The sequence below is a fragment of the Grammomys surdaster genome, unplaced genomic scaffold, assembly GCF_004785775.1.
Source record: "Grammomys surdaster isolate TR1022 unplaced genomic scaffold, NIH_TR_1.0 186, whole genome shotgun sequence".
Taxonomy (NCBI): Eukaryota; Metazoa; Chordata; class Mammalia; order Rodentia; family Muridae; genus Grammomys; species Grammomys surdaster.
This window is the reverse complement of record NW_021604631.1, coordinates 6250445-6270155: the sequence shown is the minus strand read 5'-3', so window position 1 is coordinate 6270155 and position 19711 is coordinate 6250445. Positions and strand designations below refer to the sequence as shown.

The window sequence follows — 19711 nt, the reverse complement described above, 5'->3', positions numbered from 1 at the left end:
TAAAGGCGTGCGCCACCACCGCCCGGCTAGTTACATATTTCTCAATCTTACACATACATGCATTAATATCACTATGAAATCAACTTCTCCTAATACCTCATTGGGCTATGGTTTATCTGGGATACAGATGTTTGCTTTACATCTCCTGAGTGGACTCACCTTTTGGCAGCTGTTTCCTGTTGCTTCAGTTCCTGGAATACAGTGTGCCAGTTGTTACCAGTGACTGGTTATCTCATGAGTGGTAACCACTTAACACACACTTCCATCACATCTTCACCTGGATCTGTATGAGGCCACCGTGCCCTGCCCTGGAAGTGGTTTCACTCAGGAGAGTGATGAAGTGAGAAAGGCCTCACTGTCCTTTTGTTCATCACCTAAGCTCTCCCCCATCACCACACACAAAGCTAAGCACACCAACAGGTGTTAACCAAAGTTTAGGCACTGAAAAGAATTAGATAAACTTTAATTTTTCCATTCAACATGATGATTCCTCACAGGTCAAGGGAAAATAAACCATTTCAGAAATATTCCATTCCCTAGTCTTGCTTCTCTTTCAGGACCTTTCTACTGGCATTTCTCTTCAGTCAAGTATCTGTGGAGGTTCCTTAAAGATGCACTTGGCACTCTCAAATTAAATAGTTACAGAATTTAATAAATGAACTATACCAAGTGAACTATTTAATACCAAAAAGGGATGCTGAAGGCATCCTGGGGATGGTAGGAAAACAAACCAAACCAAACAGGGGCTATTACTGCTAGAGAAGGAAGGAGTTACCAAGAGTCACAGGCCCTTTAGCTGCCAGCATAGTGTGACTACACAGAATGCCAACAGTAGGTTGGCCCTTCTGGCTCTTTGAACTTCCACTAGTACTTTGCCAGGCATACTATTTGGAAGCTGGATATTCAGTGACCATAAATGAGTATCCTTAAAAGCACAGAACAGTTTCTAGGAAAAGAGAAATGACCCATGGAGTCACACCGAAAGTATTCAGCACAAATCCCTACTCTCTAAAAATCTCCACGATATTTTCTTGAAAAATTAGTTCTTGTACAGAGACAATTTCACCCCACGGTTCATCCTTCAATAGTGTGGAACAGTTCCCAAATCTAAGCCATCTAGTCAAACATAGCAACACTGGAAATGTGGGCTAGGGGGACAAGTGGTTCTGTTCAACTTGTAAACCAGAGTAAGGTTTTCCAAAGACTGGCTTTCTCAGTTCTTGTTAATGTGAGGCCAACAAAGAATGTGACCTTTCTTTTTTTGGATGGGGGGGGCATCCGCTGCTTAGATGGATTTGTCCAAGCAGGTGATTGTAATGATTTCAACAAGAGGACTTTATTTCCTGAAGTTTTAGAGGTCAAAAGCATGAGCTCAAAGTATCCGCAGGTGTTATTAGTTATTTGTTGCTCGAACAAAATCCCCGGGAGATAATGTGAAGGGTTTAATGTTGGCACACCATTTGCAGTTACAGTCAGTTGTGGTGGGAAGTCATCAGGACAGATTCGTGATGCAGCTGGTTACACTGCAGCTGCAGTGAGGAAGCACAGTGCTGTAGAGCTTGCTTGCTGCTTTTGATGCAGTCTAGGATCCCAGCCCATAGGATGGAGCTGAGCACATCTAGGGTGGTTTTCCATCTTTAGTTAACCAAAATCCAGAGTCTCTCAAAGACATGCCCAGGATTTGTTTCCATGGTAATTCCAAATCCCATCATATTGACAAAAACCAAAACCAAAACAACAATAACAACAAAACAAAAACAAAAAAGCAAGCAAAACCAAACCCCATCACAGCAGGACTGGTGCCTTGAATAACCTTGAGGTAAAGATCTATTCCCAACCTTTCTGCTTTGTTCATCTTCTCTGTGTGTTTCTCCATCATCTTTCTTCTGTTCATGTCTGTGTCTAAATGTCCACTTATAAGGAAACCTATACACAACACAGCCTTACACACATGCCCCTCAGACAATTCTTAGTATTGTTTATAAGTCCATATAAAATATATTTTTCTTACCAATACATTATCAGTATTAATTCTTCTGACATAGTAGTGAATACTGAAGGATGGGATTCTTTACAGATCTATTGGGCTGTCTATGATTCTTAGGCTGACCATTTCCCCTTAAACTAAGTGAAATTTGGAAGAGATTCTATCTCATAAATTTCCAGGGAAAATCTCTGGGCTTTTCCTGGGTGGTGAGATTATGAGTGACATATTGCCTTTATTCCTTCCTCAAATATTTACTGAATATTGGGTACTGTGCTAGGGAGGCTCTGGGTGGGTAACAGGAACAAGGTAGGTTCTCTTCTGGCAGAGCTAAGGAAATATAAAATGTATTTTGCTACAGTAGTACTAAAGCTGGGTCAAGGCAATAATTTGCTCTTATGACTGGCATGAAGCCCTGGTCAGCAGCTCAAGACTTACACTCCCCACTACAGGACTTTTTCCATTGTCAATAATGTTCCACAGGGCACAAAATAAGATACTTCTTGTTATGACTACCCCTTGAGTCCTTTTAACACTTTCTTTGAAACAGTCTATGAGCTTTGCCTCTAAGGCCTGAATCAAAATGATTTGGAGGGCTGCCCTTCCTCTGTGCAGCCTCTTTACCCGTTTGCAGGTGAGGAGAGCAAGAGCAGTGGGGACTGTACTCTGTCTCTGCACCTCCTCCCTCAGGTCTTAGCCAATCAATGTATAGGACCTGTTTGTAAATGTGGCCTCACATTTGAAATCAAAGTAGCTGGTGGTATAGAATCTGAAGGGCATTTTGGCATAAAGGTCAGAATAAAGATTTGTCTCAAAGAGCTTTTGTTTAGTGGAGTGGACTATAACTCAATACACAGAAAACCTAAACTGTACCAGCTCAAAAAGAAAGGATATAGTTCTAGAATTCAGTCTCCTCCACTCTCAATGTCTTATGGAAAGCAGGCTGAGAAAGCTGTTAATATAAGCCATTATTTAGATTTGTTTTTATTACTATTTTTTTAAACTTGTGTGTGTGTGTGTGTGTGTGTGTGTGTGTGTGTGTGGTGTGCTACATGCAGTTACAGGCAGCTATAGGCTGGGAATGGAGCTTGGGTACTCTGGAAGAACTGTTCTTAACTGCTGAGCCATCTCTCCAGCCCTGTGAGCCATTTCTTGTAAAGGAAAATGGAGGGCAGAGCCAGAAACTACTATGAAAAACCAGACACTTGACAAACATGCACATGGAGCTTGTTCTCTTGTCAGCCACCAGCAAACTCTAAAAAAAATCTCAGGCTAGGTTTCTAAGTAATGAGATGAAAGACTGACGCTGAAGGAGGAGGGATAACTATGGGTCATCTAAGCTCCCAGCGGAATGCAGCCACAGGCTTTTTAATGTGACAAGAAAAGATCTACGAAGCCAAGCCTTGTCAACTCAGACCTCTGAAGACAGACTCTGGTATTAGCTACAAAGTTTTAGGATTATTGTTGTGCAGTAACAGGTAGTTCTATCCTCTTTTAATATCTTGAAAGCATTCAATGCAGCTGATTGTCTCTTATTAAAATATTTGGCTTTCATTGTTGGGAGCCAAGTCCCAGCAGAAAGCGGCTATCATCTTTGCAGCCATCTCAAGCCATATATAAGAGACTTGTTTTCAACAGCCCACAACAGCTGACCACACTCTGATAAACATCTTATTTTTCTCACATATCTTGTTTTGTTGTTTAGTGGCCCCAGCTGCAAGGTGCACGTGGTAAAGTGTCTTCAGCTGCATTCCCCTGCTTATGCTTATATATACCCATGATTTCCTTTCAATAAACAGGACTGGAACAGACTCTCTGTCTTGTCTCCATTCTTCGAGTCTCTTGCCCCTCCATCTCCACTCTTTCTCTTGCTAGATCCTGTTGACTGACCCGAATGGACCAGGTCTATTTCATGACCCCATATTCTCCATTATCCTCTTATCACACTGGCTTCTCCTAAACCTTCATAGCTCTACCAGTCTGTTCTTTCTCCACTAAAGGGGAAGCTTCTTGGAATACCTTTCTTCTCAATGTATACTCTTCTGAGATGACCTCATCCAGCCCTGTGGATCCACATGCCATCTATATTTTCAAATTTCTAGTATTATCTCTTCTATAAATGCGAGACTCACAGATCCCAGCATCTGCTAGACATTTCCACCAGAACTTTTTATGGTGATTCTTTTATCTTAAAACCTTAAATAATCACTACAGTCAACTAAGAAATGCTATAAACAGGAGAAATGGTCTCCAGGGAAGAACATCTCCCACCATTTATCCAATAAAAAGTGGCCATCCCTGAAATCACACACATTCAAGTAACACTATAGAGACCAAGCAGGTAGTGGTTTTTTGTTTGTTTTTTTCTGAGACAGGGTTTCTCTGTGTAGCCCTGGCCGTCCCATAACTCACTCTGTGAACCAGGCTGGCATCAACCTCAGAAATCCACCTGCCTCTGCCTCCCAAGTGTTGGGATTAAAGGCGTGCACCACCACTGCCTAGCAGGTTGTGTTTATATATTTAGAAATACATGTCGGGCAGAGGTGGCACACGCCTTTAATCCCAGCACTTGGGAGGCAGAGGCAGGCAGATTTCTGAGTTCGAGGCCAGCCTGGTCTACAGAGTGAGTTCCAGGACAGCCAGGGCTACACAAAGAAACCCTGTCACAAAAAACCAAAAAAAAAAAAAAAAAAAAAAAAGTTGTCCTCTGACCTCCACATGTGCCATGACATGGGCAGACTCACACATACTAAATGTAACTTTTAATGAAGTTTTTAGATTGAGAGAGAACTCTAGAGAGAGGCTCAGCATGCCACTCAGGAACACACAACACACAGGTAAACACTAGTGTAAGTCTGGAGGCAGAGAGCAGGAGAAACATTGGCAAGAGCCTTTATTGTGAGAGATGCCTGGAGAAAGAACAGGAGATGAAGGGTGAGTTAGCATATGCTAATTGGAATAATTTCATCAGCCTGTGGGAAATTACAAGGACTGGCTCTCTCCTGATGTCAGAAATCTGGAGCTGGGGCAATTAAAGAAGGGAAATGCCTGCCCAGGGTGTGAGAACCCAAGATAAACTTATGGCAAGGAAAGAGGTGGTTGTCAGAGTGGGCTCAGATCAGTCCTTTGTAAGTAAAAGGCACGCCCAGCAGTGAGCTTACTTAGGCCAGGGAGAGGTGGTCAGTCCATCCAGAGTCAAAGGTGAAAGCATCAAATACAGAACTAGAAATCTGTTATATTTTATAACCCTTATTTCTGTAAGCTGAGTAATAATGACACCTTTTAATGATTTTAGTTGGGCTGGAGAGATGGCTCAGAGGTTAAGAGCATTGGCTGCTTTTCCTGAGGTCCTGAGTTCAATTCCCAGCAACAACCACCATCAGTAATGGGGTCTGATGCTCTCTTCTGGCCTGCAGGCATACATGCAGGCAGAATGCTATATACATAAATAAATAAATCCTAAAAAACAAAACCCGATTTTAGTCTTTGTTACTCTAGGTGATGATTTGGTAATGTTTTTTTTTTTTTTGTTTTTTTTTGTTTTTTTTTTTTTTGGTTTTTCGAGACAGGGTTTCTCTGTTTAGCGCTGGCTGTCCTGGAACTCACTCTGTAGACCAGGCTGGCCTCGAACTCAGAAATCCGCCTGCCTCTGCCTCCCAAGTGCCGGGATTAAAGACGTGCGCCACCACTGCCCAGTGGTAATGTTTTTCAAAATGTTAAAGAACTTTGGCTTTAATAATTCATTGTATTATTTTCCTAGTCTCTATTTTATTTCTACTCTATACTCCTTCCTCTTTTGGATATTATTTTTCTAGGATATTAGGTTATTGATTTGAGACCCTTTCGGTTAGGCATTGACAGCTATTCATTTCTCCTAATACTGTTTTCAACTACACCTCCCAAGTTTGTTTTGTATTCTTTTTTTCAAGTATTTATAACTATCTTGTATGTATGGGTGTTTTGCTTGCGTTTATGTCTGTGCACCCTGTAAGTACCAGAAGGCATTGGATCTCTTGGAACTAGAGTGTATGTGTATGTTGGTACAGCTGATGGTGTTTGTTCACTTTTCTTCGTTCTTTAAAATTATTGCCCCATAAACCAGATAACCTTAATTGATCTATCTTCAAATATTTTGATCCTTTCTTTTTTTTTGTCTGTTTAAATCTACTGCTAAATATCAATGAGCTTCTCTTTCTCTGTTCAGTTATTGTACAACAATGCTACTCAATTCTTTTTATAATTTGTTTCTTTACTGATATTTTATGCTCAGTTAGACACTATTCTCATGCTTTCATGGTTTACAGAGTTTGAGCCCTCTGAACATTTCTCTGACAGTTTGAAGTCCAATATCTGGCTTTGTCAAAGATGTTTCTCTTATGTGTTTTGCCTGCCTTTACATCTGTGCACTGTGTGTGCCTGGTACCTAAGGAAACTAGAAGAGGGCATTTGATTAATCAATATATATATATATATATATATATATATATATATATATATATATGTATGTATGTATGTATGTATGTATATGTATATTCCGTGTGGTTGCCAGGAATCAAGCCTGAGTCCTCTGAAGAGTAGCCAGTGCTCTTAACTTCTGAGCCATCTCTCCAAGCCCTAGGAGCTATCTGTATTCCTAGCTTTTACTTCCTTTGTATGGGTCACACTTTATTTCCTTACACATCTCACAATTTACTTGAATATAGATATTTTAAATAATATGCAGCTTCCGAAGTCATATTTTCTTCTTTTCCTGGGGCTGTTGTTGCTTGATGAACTAGTTGCTGTGTTTGTCTAATGACTTTTCCAAACTAATTTTGTAAGGTGTGCATCTGCACTGTGTGACTAAAGTCCGTACTTGGCTAGCTCACCTCTCAGTTAATGACTGGATGGAGATTACCTTAAACACCAGTAACCAGCATCCATCTTGGTCTTTGTCAAGGAGCTCTATGGATGTTTTGATAAACTCCTTCAATAGTCAGGTAGTTTGTAAGTATGCATAGCTTTTGCTTCCTGTGTGCAAACAGCCCGAGTGTCAGACAGAACTTGTGTTTCCTGAGCATCTTAGTGGTTCTATGCATGTATATATGCCTGTGTGGGTTCCTACAATATGCTCACACTTTCAAAGCCTTCAACTGTTACTCATTGCTTAGGTCATGATATTAAAACAGTCAATAATTATGCTCTCTTGGTAAGATAGGGGCATTGTTATGACTTGGCTAGCTCCAATGAGACCACATAAAGACTCACCTTTTTACAAGTCCCTCCACAGTGGCCCTTGGGATGAGCCTTTGAAAGAACTCCAACCCTGTCTGCTCCCTTGCTATAGATACTAAGAAAATAAGTTCTCATATTTCAAGGGTAGCAAAGAGCTTCAGGGTTAAGATACAACTTGAGTAAGAGAAAATGCTATGAAATGACTACTCTTACTGAGATTTGGCTGCTTTCTCCACTTAGTTGTGGAGGGGCTGCTGCATGCTTTTCGTAAACGTCCAGAGCTCTGAAAAAGTTATGGGATTTGCCAGCTTCTTCACTGCTTTTATGGAAGGACCCACCATTTTTACTGACACTGCCTTTTTAGTCAGTCATGGTATTAAAGTGGGGGAATGTTTATGGAAGAGCACTTGTTTGACATCCAAGAAGGAAAATAAGGTATTATTGCAAAACAGTATCAAAAGTACAAGTAAACAATTAAATGTTTAAGTAAAAATATTTATCAAAGCTGGGCAGTGGTGGCGCACACCTTTAATCCCAGCACTTGGGAGGCAGAGGCAGGCAGATTTCTGAGTTTGAGAGTTCGAGGCTAGCCTAGTCTACAGAGTGAGTTCCAGGACAGCCAGGGCTACACAGAGAAACCCTGTCTCGAAAAAAAAAAGAAAAAGAAAAAGGGGAAAAATATTTATCAAAATATCAAAACCACAAAAAATAGTCCAAGAAAATAAACTGCCCTCCACCTCACCCTCTAATCCATTCTCATTTGTCCTTGTTAACAATCTAGTCTTTATTTTTTTTTTAAAGATTTATTTATTTAATGTATGTGAGTACATTGTTGCTGTTTTCAGACATACCAGAAGAGGGCACCAGATCCCATTACAGATGGTTGTGAGCCACCATGAGGTTGTTGGGAATTGAACTCAGGATCTCTGGAAAAGCAGTTAGTGCTCTTAACCACTGAGCCCCCAAATCTAGGACTTTTTTTTTTCCTTTGGTTTTTGAGACAGGGTTTCTCTGAGTAGCCCTGGCTGTCCCGGAACTCACTCTGTAGACCAGGCTGGACTCGAACTCAGAAATCCACCTGCCTCTGCCTCCCAAGTGCTGGAATTAAAGGCGTGCACCACCACCGCCCGGCCAAGTCTACTCCACTGTAACCAAAGTGTTGAGCTTCCTCCGTGCTCATTCAAAAACTTTCTACTGTGTACATTTTCAAATACAGGCTGGCCTAGAACTCAGAGACTGCCTGCCTCTGCCTCCCAAGTGCTGGGATGGAAGGTGTGCCTCTTCACACACGTTTTGCCTGTTATCTGTTCATTAATGTGTGCCTGGTGTGTGAAGTGTCCAGAAGGGGGTGTCAGATCCCTCCTGGAACTAGAGTTACAGGCAGTTGTGAGCTGCTGGGTGGGTGCTGGGAATTGAGCCAGGGTCCTCTTCAAGAGCAGTAAGGACTTATCCTAACCCCTGATCAGCCCCATGGAATACTGCTGTGTAACGATCTTTCCTCACAACATAGGAATGTCCTACGTTAAAACCAGAGATTGAGCATGTCCGTTAAAGCCCTTATAGTCTGAATAACAGTCTTAGAGTTTTCAGTACTCTGTCCTCTCTTGTGAACACAACTTTACTAATGCTTTTATTTCTGGGAGACTCCTGGAAGAAGGAACGGGGATGCCAAAAGTCATACTTATTTTAATAGGTACTCCCCCATTTACTTACCCCGAGAACGTTTACCTCCCAGGGTAACATACGAGAGAGTCCTTTCCGGTGAAGATTCTTGAACTATGTGCGTAACCTTTATTTAGAAGGGGCAAGGGAAGAAGGATCTGCCTTTTTAAAGGACGTACCTACCCTTTCCTTTTGGAAGTGCGGTATCCGCTACAGAAGCTGACTCTAGAGTACCATTTAGGCCGGTCTTGCCATTGCGAGCGCCTGTTTCCGTTTGTTCCGGGGTGGGGTGGGACCAGGTGCGTCGTCCCGCTTCCGTGGTCCGCCCGGCCGAGCTCGCTTTCGCTCACTCGGGCGACTTCTGAGCCCCCCTGAAGGCAGACGCGCCAACCGGCTGCAACCGGCCGGCGCCGTCTGGAAAGTTCGCTCAGCTTCTCTCGAGATTGAGGTTGCGGACGGAAGGCCGGCGTCCCTCGGGCCTAGCTGAACGCGCCACTCGCCCTCACAGGGCGCTGCCTCGAAGGAAGCGGCCACTTCTTCCCTCAGACGCGAGTCTGGCCCTGTGAGGACTCGAGACCCACGTCTCGGGCCGCGCGACGCCTCGAAGGCACGCAGGGCCGCTCAGTGCGCGCGGGCCGCCGTCGAGCCGCGCGGTCCCCAGCTGCCGGCCCTAAGACGAGGGCGCCGGCTCCTCAGCTGCGGCCCGGGGGCGTGGCAAGGCCCCACTGCTCTTGTTTTCCCAGCTGGGGCCGGCTTTCGGTTTCGTTTCCTTCCAGCCGAACAGAGTGGGCCGGGCCCGCGAACAACGCTGTCGTCCGTGCTAAGCCTCGATCCGACGGCCATGGCCCAGGCCGCGGTGGCGGTGGCAGAGGTGACCCAGCTGCTGTGCGCGGCGGGGGGCGCCTTGGAGTTGGCGGAGCTGCGGCGCCGCTTGCGAACGAGCCTGGGCGCCGACGCGCTGGAGCGGCTGCTGCAGGACCGCGGGCGCTTCGTGGTGGCCTCGCGGGCGAGCGTGGGCCCGGCGGCGGCGGCGGCGGCCGCGGCCGCCTCGGCCTCGGCCTCGGAGCGCGTGGTGTTGGCCGTGTCGTCGCTGCGTCTGTGCCGCGCGCACCAGGGCCCCAAGCCGGGCTGCACCGGGCTCTGCGCGCAGCTGCATCTCTGCAAGTTTCTCATCTATGGCAACTGCAAGTTCCTGAGGACCGGGTAAGGATGCCAACGATGGGCATGGGCGGATGCTCCCGGCCCTCCGCTCCCGGGCCTCCACTCTCGTCGTGAGATTGGGATGGACAGCTAGGCAACGGTTCTTTAGCCTCGCCTGTCCTTCACTCTCAAGAACGTTCATTGATCACCTACTTAGTGGCTGGAAGTGTGTGATGGGGTGGCTCAGATAGAGTGTGGACCCAAGAGGGACACCTGAGTATGCAGTATGGCTCCCAGGAGGGAAGCTGGTCCTCAGGGCTGGGTGGAAAGGTCGCTTTGAGGAGCGGGCATTAAAGCTTGGAGTCACAGCTGTAAGGAAGCTTTGGAAGTGCCACTCAACTCCTGTTTGCCTGCTTAGAAGCCAAAACCCAGATTTTTCAAGACCCGTAGGGAGTTCCCACTCTCCCTTAGCCACAGACCTTCCTGGGGGCTTTCTACACACCCCACTCCTTCTTTGGTTCATTTGGTGGCAGAGCCCTGTCTGGAGTGCCCTTCCTGGTTTGCTTTTTAGTGCTTCAGGCAGGAGCTGAAAGATTGTTCGCTCTTTCTCTTAACTCTTCCACACCACACTTCATGTCCTTATTAGTTTGGGCTGCGTTCTGCTTGCACCTGCCAGGTGATTAGTGAAATTTGTTTACACTGAAGAATTTGGGCCTCACCTTAAAGGTGATAAAGTCTGTTGAATGTCAGCTGTGAGGTTTGTATTTTAGGAGGATGTCTTGGGTAATGGTGCAGGGATGCTGGGTTAGGAGAGGATGTTGAGACTTCCGTGCTTCAGAGCTAGTCTGGTTATCTATAGGAGGATTAGTTTCTTCCCTCCCTGCTTCCATTTGCTGTAACGCAGTAGACATCAGTTTTTATGACGTCAGGTTATTAGTCACCTTGACCTATGCAGTCAGTCAGGGATCCAGGCTGGCAAATACAACTGCACTCTCAACACTTTTTGAGGCAGTTCTAAGCATCAAGTTCTGGGGGTTCAAAGGAAATAGGACAGGAGAGGGTCTGGTGGGAAGTTTGTGTGGGCCAGGTCTAGAAGTGATAAATATCCCATTTACCAGAAGCTGTCCCTCACCCCTACCTAAGGGGTATGGTCTGGGAAGTGTGGTCTCTAGGACTCATTTATTCGGGAATAATACAGATTAGAACGTGTCCAAACAATGTGTATGTGAGAGATTTGGGGATGTTAGAGGATAAAGGAGAGGGTGCCAGTGTGAAGAGAGGCTGTGGGAGAGATGGCGACTTGTTTCTGCTCCGACTGTGGACTGAAAGCTGAGAGGGTTTGAGTTCTTTACTTAAAAGGAAGGCTAAACCCTCACGTGCTGATTGAAAGCTGCCGGGTGGTAAATACTGTGGCCCCAGTCACAGAAGTAGACCAGACAGGTCTGTAGGAGAAGCTGGGCCCACATTGGGTAGAGTTCTAGAAACTACCATGCAAGAACGAGCCAGCTCTGGGGTGAAAGAGGTACATAGCAAGTGGTAGCTAGCTTGATGCAGTGGCAGGAAAGGCTAGTGAATGAGTGAGTGAGTGAATGAATATATTGAGCAGGTAGCTTGATATGTTGGCCTGTCTGGCCTGAAACTTGCTATGTAGACCAGGCTGGCCTCCAGCTTACAGTCTTCCTGCTTCTAGGACTAAAGCCATGCACACTGTGTCTGCCTGGCAAATCTTTATAATGTTCTTAACTGGCAAAACAATCATGGAAGGAAGATCTGTTCTTACGCTAATTCCCAAGATTTGGGTTCAGATTTTATACTGGAAATCTGGACATTTGATATTTCCTGGCCTCCATAACTGAGATTTTTCTTCCTCATTCTTCACCTTAGTTGTTTCCCATAATTTATACAAGGTAGTTTCCTACATATTTTTTTCCAACGGGTAATGGAAAGTGAGTATGATTAAGTGTACTTTCCTGCCGGGCAGTGGTGGTCCACGCCTTTAATCCCAGCACTTGGGAGGCAGAGGCAGGTGGATTTCTGAGTTCGAGGCTAGCCTGGTCTACAGAGTGAGTTCCAGGACAGCCAGGGCTATACAGAGAAACCCTGTCTCGAAAAAAAAAAAAAGTGTACTTTCCTGTGACTTTGTCTTCTTGATCACAAGGTTAGCTCTCTAAGAAACAAGCCCGAGAAGGCGTCTTCAATCCCTGGCTTCCAGACCTGTGCTCAGGAGGCAGTGGGCCTGCTGATCAAGAGTGTGGTCCCATGAGCTAGTCACCCTGTTCCAATCCAGCTCTGCTGGCCAGGAATCCTGGGCAAGTGACTATGGCTGACTCTGTCCCCTCAGTGATGGTTAGATTACTTACCGCACAGGTTTGTTGAGGACTGACTGAATTAACTCATGAGATGTTTAGGCAGCTTCTGTTGCATAGTGAATGCTCGATAAGTATTAGTTGTCGTTATTGCAGGTATTTGTATACTAGGCTTTGGCAGCACCGACTTCTCGTCCCTTCTTCTCATCTCATTCTGTCAGCTTTCTCCTAGCCCCTGAGGATGTGGCTTATTTGTTGTTTTATACCTTCTGATGCCCTCTCCTCAGTTCTCTCCCCCATCCAGACTCTGCAGTACCTTTTTCCTTTGGTGCTACTGTGTTCTTTTACCACAGCTGACCTCAGACTTTCCACTCCACATGTGAGTTCTTTTCTGTTGCATTCACCAGTTGGGGGAGAGGAGTCAAGGATGACTTGATGGGTTTTGATCTATAGGGGAGGAGGGAAGTTAACTTTTGACAGACATCAGAGAGCTAGTAGGAGAAAAGGGTTTGGGGATGGATCAGGAATTTGGCATCCTTTCAAGATGTGTATTACAGATGTTAAGTAAGGTATGGTAGTGTCTCCATCAAGCAGATGCTGTGTCCTGACATTCCAGGTGACCGAGACTGTTATTAACGATTTGTTCCTGAGTTCTTAGGGTGGAGTACCAGTGCCTGGTTGATAAGTGCTCACCAGATGCTTGTGGGTTGAAAGTACAGAAGAGGGGAGCTGCAAAAGGGGTGGACCCAGGAGTGTCTGTCCGTGTGTACTCATACCTGGAAGCATGAGTCACTCTGCTTAGCATTTTTAAAATGATTTATTTTTGTTATTTAAATTATGTGTCTATATGGGGGTAGAGTGGAAGGAATGCTGCACACAGTGCTAAGAGAGTGTTGGTGAGCTGACACCTAGTACGGGCGGGCGCTGGGAATTGAATGCAGGTCCTTGGAAGACTAGTCCCCATAACTACTACCGAGCCTTCCCTCTCCCTCCTGCTCAAGTTTTGAGGGGGGCAGGGGATGAGCTGGGTTGAGATAGGGTCTCTACATAGTCCTGGCTGTCCTGGAACTCACTGTGTAGCCCAGACTGGCCTCAGAAATCAAAATCTCCCTGCCTTTGCCTCCCAAGTGCCGAGATTAAAGGTATGTGCTACCTAGACTCACCCCTGCTCAGGTTTTTCATCCAAGTGCTTACTGAGTGGCCAATGTGGTGTGACAGTTTTTGCATGATGGCCCTGCCCTTCTCTTTACATACTTGCTGAGAAGTGTTGTCCTAAGCCCTCAACGTTGTCTAGTCTCATCTCTTCTGGTAAGTAAGCATCTGTTCTCATGCATAGCTGTTTTTTTCTATGCTGCTTATAAGGAGGGTCAGGAAGTGTTTGTGAAAAAAATGCCATGAAGAATGGTTTCACTGGCTCTGTAAGTCTGCCAGGGTTGCCATAACAGAACACCAGAGATCGGTTGACCTGGCCTTTCTTTTTGTCTCCCCTTTTCTTCTCTTTTCCTCTCTTCTTTTCCATTTCTTCCTTCACAGAGGCTTGTCCAACTAGCCTACAACTCATGATCCCCCTGTCTCAGCTTCTGAGTACTGGGATTACAGGTGTATGTTATAATAGCTGGCAGACTGGGAGGCTTAAACAACAAAAATCATTTCTCACAATTCTGGAGGATGGAATTCTGAGATAAGGTCCATGTTGGATTGGGGCTACTCTAAGGATTTCATTTTAACTTTATTACCTCTCTCATGATCTATCTTCAAAAGAAGTTTTATATCCTAAGGATCTGGAAGTTGGAACTCTAATAGGGGATTTTAGGGAGGTAAGCTCTAGCCTGTAACAACGTCTTTGCTTCTTTCCAGGAAGAACTGTAGGAATGGTCACAACTTGAAGACTGACCACAACGTGAGTGTGCTGAGGACTTACGGTGTTGACCACCTCACGTATACTGAGCTTTGCCAACTCTTGCTTCAGAATGACCCTTCGCTTCTGCCAGATGTGAGTGTTAGGAAGGGTGGGGGGGGGTGCAGTCTTCTTTGCAAGTAATAGTGGAGAAGCCAGGTGGTTGGAAGATAGATAACTCTTAGTGCTGAGAACTCCATTTTGACCAAGAACCATTGCACAGGGAAGACTTGGATTTAATATCCAGCTCTGCTAATTAAATCTACTGGATTTAATATTCAGTTCTGTTGATGTTGGACCAGCCTTGGCATTGCTTGAAATTTTTCCTTCTCTATCAATTGGGCTGGCACCACTCCTGTAGTGATTTAGTGAGGTTGGCCAGCACCTGAAGCAAGTGTTACCTAGAACTAAGCAGAATGAGAGACCCCAGCTGGCCCATCCCTGATTAGTGGGAATTGGAACTGCATGCTTGGGGTGTTGTTTTAGTCTATGGAGAAGCCTTCCAGAGCTGCTTGACAGTCACCCAGTAGTACTCTCTACTCAGGAGAAAGCTCAGCTGTGTAAGCTTATTGCATTATCTCTGTATCATTTGGTGGGGGAAGATTAGCAGCACAAAAGGTTTATTGGGTAAGGATCAGGAGAAAGCATAGAGAACCTTCTAGACAGCAGCAGGGTTGGGATGACGTTCATAGCAGGGGAAAGGAAGGCAGGGGCTGAGTAGGAACCTGATTAAAGAGAACGGCTCTGCCAGGCTCAGGTGCTGCTGGAGGGGGCAGTGACTCACCAGCTTTGATCTGCTTTAGGATCAGTGCTGTTTTCCATTGTGCTGGGCAAGGCCTTAATGTGAACAGGACCCTGGCTCTGTAGGGCTTCCCTGGGCCTTGATTTTCTCCAGCAGATCTGAGCAGGGTGTTTTCCATGTATGGGATGCTTTGGCACTGTTACTGGTTTGGCTTTTTTTTTTTTTTTTTGGAGACAGGGTTTCTCTGTGTAGCCTGGGCTGTCCTGGAACCCACTCTGTAGACCAGGCTGGCCTTGAACTCAGAAATCCGCCTGTGGTTTGGCATATTTTAATGCAGATATTTCCATATTAGACAATGTCACCGGGCAGTGGTGGTGCACGCCTTTAATCCCAGCACTTGGGAGGCAGAGACAGGCGGATCTCTGAGTTTGAGAGTTCAAGGCTAGCCTGGTTTACAGAGTGAGTTCCAGGACAGCTAGGGCTTCACAGAGAAACCCTGTCTCGAAAAACCAAAAAAACAAAAAAAAAAAAAAAAAAAAAAGACAGTGTCACCCATTTGAGGAATAGTAAGTAGACAGCATCATGACTGGCACATAATAAATACTAACTTTTTATATTTGTCTTTTGAAAATTCATATTGGTTTACTGCAGCTAAGCTTTTTGGAATATCCATTGTTAGCTATACAATGATGACCAGGGGATAAAACACCCTGCTATGCCCTTATGGGATGCAAATCAAATGGTGGGATAGGAAGGCAGAGGATGACTTTGGGTAATGTTTAAGACACTGTCAAAGTTCACATTTCACGATGCGGGGGAAAGGTGTTTTGGGGCAGATGAGGCCTGTCCAGAAGATAAGTGAGGAAGAGGGCAGTCTGGCACCTCTCATACGTCAGCATTGGTTGATATTTTCATGGTTTCCAGTTCAGTAATCGCACAACTCTGTGACATTGATGACGTTCTACCCATTTTAGAGATTCAAAAAATGGAATCTGAAAGCTGGTGAACGACTTGTCTAAAGTAGTCTTCAGAATTGCTATCTTGCTTTTCCCTTGGGTAGACCATCTGTAGAGTGGAGGCCTTGAAAGAAAACTGGGTTCTGCTTCTGACCCCCCAAGGAAATTTCCTACAGCTTGTGGAATGTAATGACTAGAAATTAAGTAGGTGGGCCCCCTTTCCATGTTGAATTTTTGGGATATAGAGAAGGATTAGTTGATTGAGGTTCAAGTTGCAAGTTTGTAGTTGTGCATTGTGGTGTGTGTTTGTGATCTTAACACTTGGATGGTGGAGGCGGAGGACCAGGATTCATCCTGTCTTTTCCTCTGTAGTTTGAGGGCAGCCTAGGCTGTGGGAGACCTTGTATTTTTTTTTTTTTTTTTTTGGTTTAGTTTTTCGAGACAGGGTTTCTCTGTGTAGCCCTGGGTGTCCTGGAACTCACTCTGTAGACCAGGCTGGCCTCGAACTCAGAAATCCACCTATCTCTATCTCCCAAGTGCTGGGATTAAAGGAGTGTGCCACCACTGCCTGGCAAGGGAGACCTTGTTTAATAAACCAGAAAAAAAGTTACAGGTTTGCCAACAACCCAGTTGAGCAAACAACAGGTACAGTGACTAGCTGTGTGACTGGGACTAGCTGATGAAATTTTAATAAAATTTATTAAAATTATTAGAGGACACAGATACACTAGGTACAAGAGTGAGTGTGAGTATGCTTGTCCACAGTGTGGAGGTCAGATGACAACCCCAGGGAGTTGTTCTTCCCTCTTGGCATTGTGTGGGCTCTGGTATTTGAATCTTGTTAGCCCTAGCTGTCTAGCTTTGAAGTCTGCTAGTTCCCTTGAGGAGTGAAGGGTGGTATTTTGCCAACTTTGAGATGCCTTAGCCCTAAGAACCTCTCTGACTTTGAATTTTGAAAGGAAAATTGGAAGAAATGAACTAGTAAAGTATACTTGGTTTGGTGAAGGCTGTGTATATAGATAAGGGTAGGTACATTGAGGTAGATAGGAGGCTGCTACTGCTCTGGATCTTCCCAGGAAAAGGTCTTGTTGGGGTTTATTTTAGCTTAGGGAATGGTTTGGTGTACACACACACATACACACACAGAATAAGAGATGAATTCTCTATAGCCCATGTGAATGGAGAAATAATAAAACGACCATGAGGCCCTTTCCCCCGTGTCATCACTGTTGAGGTGTGTGTGTACAGTGTTCATGTGATGATGTCTTTTTTCCTCTTTGTCAACAGATCTGCCTACACTACAACAAAGGTGATGGACCCTTTGGCTCTTGCTCCTTCCAAGCACAGTGTATTAAACTCCATATCTGCCAGTACTTCCTCCAGGGAGACTGCAGGTTTGGCTCTAACTGTAAGAGGTCCCACGAGTTCACTAACTCTGATAATCTGGAGAAGTTGGAAAGGTTGGGTTTAAGTTCTGACCTGGTGAGCAGGCTACCCTCTACTTACCGGAATGCATATGACATCAAGAATAAGGGCTCAGCTCTCAGCAAAGTGTCCCCTTCTCCTGCAGGTCCACAGGGGACTTCTGGTAAGGCTAATGGAAAGTGCTGCAGGCTTTGGGCTTGGGGCCTGGATTTTTTGTTGGTTTGTAAATAGAATATGACTTTGAGGAAGTGTGGATCTCTTTTGTTAAGACTCATTGATCCTTTCCTAGCTAGGAGGTTGTGAAGATGGTTGGAATCTAGATACAGTCAAACAAGGCATTCCAGATAATGCAAGCTGGGATTGGCACATTCTGAATCCTGGAGGAGCTGCACTGAAATGAGTCCAGCTCCCACTGTGTGATTGCCCTGCGCCCCCTGGAGAGTGGGATGTTAGCTGTACAGCTCTAGGACCATCCGTTAGGTAGCATTCTTTATGATATTACAAACAAATACAAGAAGGCATGTGTAAAGCTGTGGCTTTGGCCATCCTGCCATCAGCAAGCCCTAGTTTTCTCCCTTGTAAGATTTTTTTGGCCATATTCTCTGCTACTTTTTAGCACCTAGACAGTGCCTGGCCTATAGTAATCCATCAACATGAGTGAGTGTGGTGGGATTTTTTTTCCTAAGTGTCTGCCAGGTTTAGTGACGGGTAGATAGAGGAATTTCCATTTGAGATTTTATGTTCATAAATGCTTTTCTTGTATGTCTGTCTGTGTACCACACATGCCTGGTGCTTTGAGAGGTGAAGAGAGGTTTTAGATCCTCTGGAATTGGGGTTACAGATGGTTGTGAGCTGCTGTGTAGATGCTGAGAATTGTACCCAGGTCCTCTGAAGAGGAGCCAGTGCTTTCAATGGCAGAGCCATCTCTAGCCCCTAGTAGAGATTTTTTTAAAGAATAATTTTTAGTTATTCTTTAATGTTTTCATACATGTATACAATATTCGTAGTCAAACAACTCAAATCCCCTTCCTACTTTTCCCAGTTCCTTCTAGTACTTTCTCCTTCAACTTTTATGTTATTTTAAAAAAATAGTTTTAAAAAATTTTACTTAGCTGGGCGATGGTGATGCACGCCTTTAATCCCAGCACTTGGGAGGCAGAGGCAGGCAGATTTCTGAGTTGCATTTATGAATGTATACAAGTGCCCTTAGAACTCAGAAGAGGGCATCAGGTCTTCTGAAACTGGAGTTACAGTTGTTTTGATCTTCATGTGGGTGCTGGACTCAGATCCCCTGAAGAGCAGCAGATATTCTTAACCACAGACCAATTTCTTTAGCTCCCCCAAGCTATTGTTTTAAAAATTATTTACATTTATGTGTGTGTATACATGTATATGTGTGTGTGCATGCATGCATGTGTGTGTCATAGCACATGTGTGTAGGTCAGAGAGCAGTTTGGGGAAACCTGTTCTCTCCTTTTACTGTGTAGATCTCAGGGATCAAACCCAGGTTGTTAGACTTGGCAGCAAGCACCTTTACCACTGAATCTAATTAATGTTGCCTGCATGCGTGTTGGCATGGGGCTATCCACCTGGGGATGAACAACCTACCAATGACCAGTGGTTGCACCACCAAAGAAAAATGACTCTTCCTCTCCCAAGCAGTAATCACTTGCCGATAGCTCCTCAGCTAGGATAGAGTAGCCCCATGAGCCCGTCTCGTATCCATAGTGGAATGTTGACTGCTTAATCTTATGCAGGTAAACTATAGCTGCTGAGAGTGTGTGAGCGCAGTGGCTGTGTTATGTGTAGAATACAACATTTCATAGCACTCTTCCCGTCCTCCCGCTCTTCTGTTCTTCCTGCCCCCTCTTTATCCCCTGAGCCTTGAGGAGCCTTGAGACAAATGTCTTATTTAGGGCTAAGCACGTAACGGTCACTTATTTTCAGCACTCTGACCACTTATAATTCTGCATTGGTAGCTGCTCACTGCAAAGGAAGCTTTGTAAACCAAGGTTGAGAGCACCCTAATATATGGGTATAAAATGCATATTTAAAAGGTGGTTTGACAACATGTCCTTTTAGCAAAACTACAGTAGTAAGTTACCCTCTAATGCCTATGACCTCTCCTGCCATGGACTTTTGCTTGGGTTTATAGTACAAAACATGAATTCTCTCTTAGAGAGCAAGCCAAAATCCAATCAGGAAGCAGTTGATTACCAATGACCAGTTGTACCCAAGTTGTGCTGTTACTGTACCAGGAGGCATATCTTGCCTGACAGGCTGATACTGTAGCTTGCACAACCCACTGTGGATATGTCATTGATGACCTTTCTCCCCCAGTGGCCTGCTTTGTGCCTTCTAGCACTGTGAAAATTAGCCAACGGG

General features: G+C 44.9%; 1 protein-coding gene across 1 annotated transcript in view; it reads left to right on the top strand.

Moving 5' to 3' along the window:
- The first annotated feature begins 9516 nt into the window (after positions 1–9516).
- The window catches only part of Parp12 (poly(ADP-ribose) polymerase family member 12), a 35744-nt gene continuing 25549 nt past the window's right edge, over positions 9517–19711 (top strand). Inside the window, exons 1-3 of the mRNA XM_028768445.1 lie at positions 9517–10063; positions 14164–14299; positions 17189–17489. Coding sequence (XP_028624278.1) covers positions 9702–10063; positions 14164–14299; positions 17189–17489 — 799 coding nt within the window. The 5' untranslated portion in view covers positions 9517–9701. The remainder of the gene's footprint in view (positions 10064–14163; positions 14300–17188; positions 17490–19711) is intronic.